General features: G+C 37.7%; 1 protein-coding gene across 1 annotated transcript in view; it reads right to left on the minus strand.

Moving 5' to 3' along the window:
• Positions 1–2,403: 2,403 nt before the first annotated feature.
• The window catches only part of LOC101563420 (guanylate-binding protein 1-like), a 319,720-nt gene continuing 315,993 nt past the window's right edge, over positions 2,404–6,130 (minus strand). Inside the window, exon 10 of the mRNA XM_023720300.1 lies at positions 2,404–2,520. Coding sequence (XP_023576068.1) covers positions 2,404–2,520 — 117 coding nt within the window. The remainder of the gene's footprint in view (positions 2,521–6,130) is intronic.

Below are 6,130 nucleotides of genomic sequence, written 5' to 3' on the forward strand. Positions count from 1 at the left end.
CAAACGGTTTTGCCAGCTTGTGATTGAGGTTTTAATTTCCTGTATATCACTTTGAACCTGTTTCATAGATTCTATTTCTTTCCTAAATCATTTATTCAGGAGTTCCATCATTTTTATATTCTCCTTTTTTTTTATCATTGTATTCTTTAGAAGCACTTAGTACTTCTTTGATTATAGTTACCACTACATTTTTTAGTTCCGAAATTATTTCTGATCTGATTTCTTCTATACCTTTCTGCAGTTGATTCTTTACTGTCAACGCTATTATTTCCAGGATATCTGGCATGTGATTTTTCAGTTTCCTCAGTGCTAGTGTCTTCTGCAGTTGTACTGGGTGGACTCAGGGCCTGAGACTGCATTTTGTTCCTTCTCTTTGTCATTTTGTATACCACTGTCTTGTGACCTTTGGTGTAGAGCTTGGATAGAGTTATTACCTTAGCACCAGGTCTGGATCTACAAAGTTCAGACTCCTCCTGGTGGGTGTTGCTTGGATTTGGCTGCTGTGCTCCACTTCTTTTTGCTGCAGCCATTAGAGGCGAACCCTTTGTGTCACTCAGGCAAGATGTTCTGCTCCTGAATCAGCTGGGTGGGTCTTACCTCTAGCCTCTTTGCAGGGAGTTCTGCTGAAGGGTTCCATGCAGGGCCTGCCCTCTGGGTCTATTCAGGATCCTGTGGCCTCGGTCATCTCACTCACTCACTGGGCCTGCACTCTGGGTCTGTTCAGGATCCCACAGCCCTGCTCATCTCACTCATGCTGGGCCTGCGCTCTGGGTCTGTTCAGGATCCTGCGGCCCGGTATCTCACTCACTTGCCGGGCCTGCGCTTTGGGTGTATTCAGAATCCGGAGGCCCTAGGTCATCTCACTCACTCACTGGGCCTGCGCTCTGGGTCTTCTCATCCCAGTCTTAATAGAAGACTGGTCTCAGAACCGTTTCTCCCAATTGGCCATTTAAGTTTAATAGTGAAAGACTGGTTAATGATAACAATGTATCATAAAACCTTCAGAAGGAAAGGAGACTGTTTTGTGGACCTTTTTTTTTATGTGGCAGTTTTTAAGTTATTAGCTCTTAACATCAATACTTTTTAGTGGAAACAACTTGACCAAAAATCTGTCATAGAATTTTGAGGCCCATTAAAACAAAGTTTAATGAGAAACCCCTCCCTCAAAAAAACTTAGACTTGAACAAATAGTTCTTCAAATACAGAAATATCAAAGAGGGGTATCAAAAGATATTTAACTTTGTTCATTATCATCAAGGTAATGCAAATTTTAAGAATGATTATGTCTTTTTAAAAAATTATGCATTTGGCATAGGGTCTTGCTATGCAGCTTAGACTTGTAATGATCTTCCTCTTTTTAGTCTCCTCTGTGTTGGGATTACAGGCAGGTACCACCATGCCTGGTTTCAGTGGCTGGCTCCATATGCTTAGGTCAGGGTCTCTGTAGCATGTGGTGCTGATGATTGAAGCCAGGTCCCTGTGCTTGTCAAGCAGGCGCTTGGACCACTGAGGTAGACTGATTACTAGTTCATAACAATGATTTTGGATAATGTCTTTATCTAATTTAGTTGCCTACAACACTAACTTTGTTTATCATAATCAAGGAAATGCAAATCATGACAATGACATATTAACTCACTCATTTGGATGCTACCTAAAAATAAGCTAAAAATGCAGGGGTTTGTGAGTATGCGAGGATACTGGAACCTTTGTGCACTGTTGTTCAGAATGCAAAATAGTGTAGTTGGCCTTGAAAAAATTATGAAGTTTCTTTTAAAGTTTTAAAGAGAAGCCCTGAATGATTCATTTAGTTTACTTCTTTATATTTACCCCACACAAATAAAAATCAGGGTTTTGAAGAACTATCAGCATCATTTTTACTCAAAATCCTGTCCATCTTAAAAGAAAAAGCTCTTACTCCTTTACTTGTGTATGCACAGATCTCTTCTACTTGTAGTTTGATGGACCAATATGACTTCCAGGCTCAGCCATAGGACAGGGGCAACCAACTGCCCAGCAAGAAGGAGCTGCACATTGTGAAAATCAGTGTGGCATTTACAATCACTCCTTTAAGAAGATGGAGCGAACACATGGGCAGAAGAAGGAGGTGTAAAGGAAAGTAATGCAGGAGAAGCAAAATAGGTTCCATGCATGTATAAAAATACCACATTGAAATATAATATTTTAGAAAATTGTACAGAGGTAAAATCTATTCTTGGTACAAAATTTATCTTATTTAACAAAGTTAAGTTGACTTCAAGTATTGTACTCCATGTCTTTGCAGGTTTTTGTGGTTATAAAGCTTAAGTAGCATTAACTGAAGTGACACTTTTCCAAATCTGAATTTGCTTTATTTATACCTTGAATAGGTAAAGGCAACAGGAAAACTTGTTTGGTTAGGATTTATTGTATGACACATCGTCTATGTGTGTTATTAATGGTGTCCTTGAGACGCTCCATCTCCATATGAAGTAGTCTGCTCTCATTTTGGAATCCTTCTCTTAAGAGACTGGCTTGTTCCTAAAAAAGACAAATGGAATATAAATAACTTCTGTCAATCTATAATGGGTCAGAAGAGACAAAGGTCACTAGACATTGTTAATTGGAACAATTCACCAGGAAGATATAGCAATTGTAAATATGCCTATACTGAATATTGGTGCATCTAATGCAGTAAAGCAAAATCTCCTTGACAGGATGAGGCAGAAAGATATCAAAATAAATATTATGGAGTATTTCATCATCCCACACTCACACAAATAGAAAACTAAACCAGACAAAAAAATTAATGAGCTACCAGTCTAGCTACATCATAGAACAAATGGATTTACATATACCTATGGAGCATCTCATCCAATGATAGCACATTCTTCTTTGCACTCCATAAAACTTACCATACATTAGGCCTGAAAGCATGTCACAATTAACACAAAGGAATTGTAATAATGTCCTGTATCTTATCAGAAGACAACAGTGTGAAACTGGAAAGCAGCAGAAGAAACTATCCAAACACAGGAAGATTGAATAATATACAATTGAGTAGTCATTGAGATACAGAAAATATAAGGGAAGAAATTTTAATTTTCTTGATAATGATATTCAAATGATAATGATAATGTAAATCTAACATAACAGAATCTGTAATATAATGAAAGCACATTTAAGAAAGAAGTTCATAGCTATAAGTTCCTACATTAGAAAAATAGAGAGACTCCCAATAAATAACCAAGGATATCTCAAGATGTATTGTGCTTAGCATCTAATGGATAGACTCAAGGAGACCACCCAAATGCATTTATACCCAGATAAGAAGCCAGGATATGCATGTTTTCTGCTTATAGTTGACAAAGCCATTCTTTAGAGAAGACATGTGTGCATAAGTCATGGGAAGACTAGGAAGGAATCCCAGGGTGCCTAGATTCATGGGTAGTGTAAAGAGCAGAAAATAATAAAGACTTTCAGGAAGTGTTCATGATTTAAAAATGGAGGATAAGTAGAGAATAAGTTTCTTGGGTAAAGATGGCCATGCTAGCCAGGGTATGAGAATAAATGAGTCAAATAAGAACAGTCAAGTAAGGGGTTACCAAACAATGATGGGGCATTTAGGGTGATCCACAGGGTAAAATGTTGACCTGGGAGGGAAAGAATACCAGACAAAAATGTACTGGGTGCTGACTGCATTGTAGTCACCAACAAATACATGGCATTCTGGTCTTCATGTAGTAAGTGGAGATTAACTCTAAAAGTAAAAATTAGGTAAACAGAGATTTCAAGAGTCATATGCTAAAGTGGTGGCAGAGGCAGGCAAAGTGCCAAGGATTGATGATACTTGGAAAGGCATAACAACATTGTCAAAAGGGACCTTGGAGATTTCCCTAAGCAGGTGGCATTGAAACAAAGAATCCGGACTAAGGATGGAGATGCTCTAGCTATAGGAGAAATAATTTTAATGAGTTCATCCCCATTCTAGCAGGAAGGCATTTTTTTTTTTCATATTATGTATTTCATACAGGGTCTCACTATGCAGCTTTGATGCTAGTGATCCTCCTGTTTTCAGCCTCACAGCCCTGGGATTATAGGTGTGCTCCACCATACCCAACTAGGTCTCTCACTCCAGTGTGCCTCGGGGGCAGGGTCAGCATGGCATGAGGGATCTGGGATCAAACCCTTGTCCCTGTGCTTGCTAAAGCAGGAGTTTAATCTGTTAAGTTATCTTCCTGGCCCTCAAGTGGTTGCTTTTCAGCACTTTATTCTGAATTTAACAATGGCTGGTGATGTCATGCATATTTCTGTGTATTTATCTCTCATTATTCTGTGTATTTATCTCTCATTATTTCCTTTGGTGAAATATCTTCTCATTCTTTTAACCAACTATTTTTTTTAACCAACTTCTCAATAAAGATTTTATTTGTTTTCTTAATGTGGACTCCATAGAGTCTTTAAATTTTCTGCATATAAGTCCTTTCTTAGTTATGATATGAAAATATTTTCTTTCAGCTTGTGGTACACCTTCTTTAGCCTTTTGCTGGTGTCCTTTTTGGAGCAAAGGTGTATCTTATGATAAAATCTAATGTATTAAATTTTTTTGTATGATTCAAATGTACTTTAAAAACCATTGGCAAAACTTTGTTGAGAATATTTTTCAAAGTACAGTAAAGTGTTTCACCTTTGTCTGCTCCAAATTTCAGTAACACCTCAAACTCAGCTTCAGTTAAGTGTCTCTGAAATTATAATTGTGGGATGTTTTTTAGCCTCTATGGCAGGTGCCACTGACTCTTTCAGTTATATACTAAGCAGTGTGAACCTTAAAGTCTGATAAGTCAACCTGATGAATCATATGTGTTCCCTTAGTTGGTAAATAAATATTAACTCTCATAATCTGTATTCAAAAGTTTTAGAGTTTTATGGTATATACCTAAGATATTCTAAAGATATAATCACTATGAAAACTAGAAAGGAAGATACAGGTTAATTACTAACTTCTGATTCTTGGTATTATGCATGATTGAAAATCCCAGAGGATTAAATTTTAGAAAAGACCTTGAAACTTTTCAGATAAACTTCAACATGCTCTTTGGGCTCATATCCAGATGTCTCCCCAGAGCTTCACATGTTCATAGGTATGGTATTTGCAATTTGCTTGGATCACGGTTATATGTTTCTGAAATCAGGCTGTGGATAACTGGATTAATCTGCTGTTTAGTTGAGCACAGTTCTGGATATGGATGATGGGAAGGCCCAACCTGGGTGTGAAGAGCACCAAGAAATAGCCTTGTAGCCTGACTGGAATAAATGAGGGAAAAGGAGGCTGATGCTTGCTGCTTTCTGCCTGAGCTGTCATGGGATGTTTCTCCTCCTGTGATGCCCCTTAGACATGTCACCTTGCCTTGGAGCTAGCTCACTATGGACTGAAACTGGAAAGCCACAGTAAAAATTTCATAATTTAATTTGTGGGTGTAAGGCATTTTGACACATGAACTCCTACTTCATTTTAATAACATGCTAGCAAGAAGAGCATGAAGCAGAGTACTTCAAGTCCTCTATGAAAACAAATTCCAGTCCAGACTAATATATCCTGCAAAACTCTCTTTCAGATTTGATGGAGAAGTAAAATACTTTCATGACAAAGAACAGCTAAAGAATTTTGTGATGAGAAAGCCAATCCTACACAGGCTACTGAAAGATGTTCTAGACAGGGACAAAAATAATCAGAACTCGACCAATGAGATCAGAAGCAACCAACTAAATAGGGCAAGCAATTAAACATAGGAGAAGAAGTAAACGACAACAGGTAAATAACATGTGAATTGTAAGTCAATACATCTCAATTCTAACCATCAATGTAAATGGACTCAATGCACCAATTAAGAGGAATGGACTGGCACAGTGGATTAGGAAACAAAATCCAACAATAGGCTGTATACAAGAAACACATTTAACTGATAAAGATATTCATAGGCTGAAAGTCAAAGAATAGAACAAAATACTACATGACCCAGCACCTCAGAAAAAAGCAGGGGTAGCAATCCTATTCTCAGACAGTCTCAACTTCAAAACAAGAATGATCAAGTGAAATAAAGAAGGCCATTATATAATGGTTAGGGGAAAAATTCAAGAGGAAGAGGTAACA

Source organism: Octodon degus, unplaced genomic scaffold (genome assembly GCF_000260255.1).
Source record: "Octodon degus isolate 3935 unplaced genomic scaffold, OctDeg1.0 scaffold00074, whole genome shotgun sequence".
Classification (NCBI taxonomy): Eukaryota; Metazoa; Chordata; class Mammalia; order Rodentia; family Octodontidae; genus Octodon; species Octodon degus.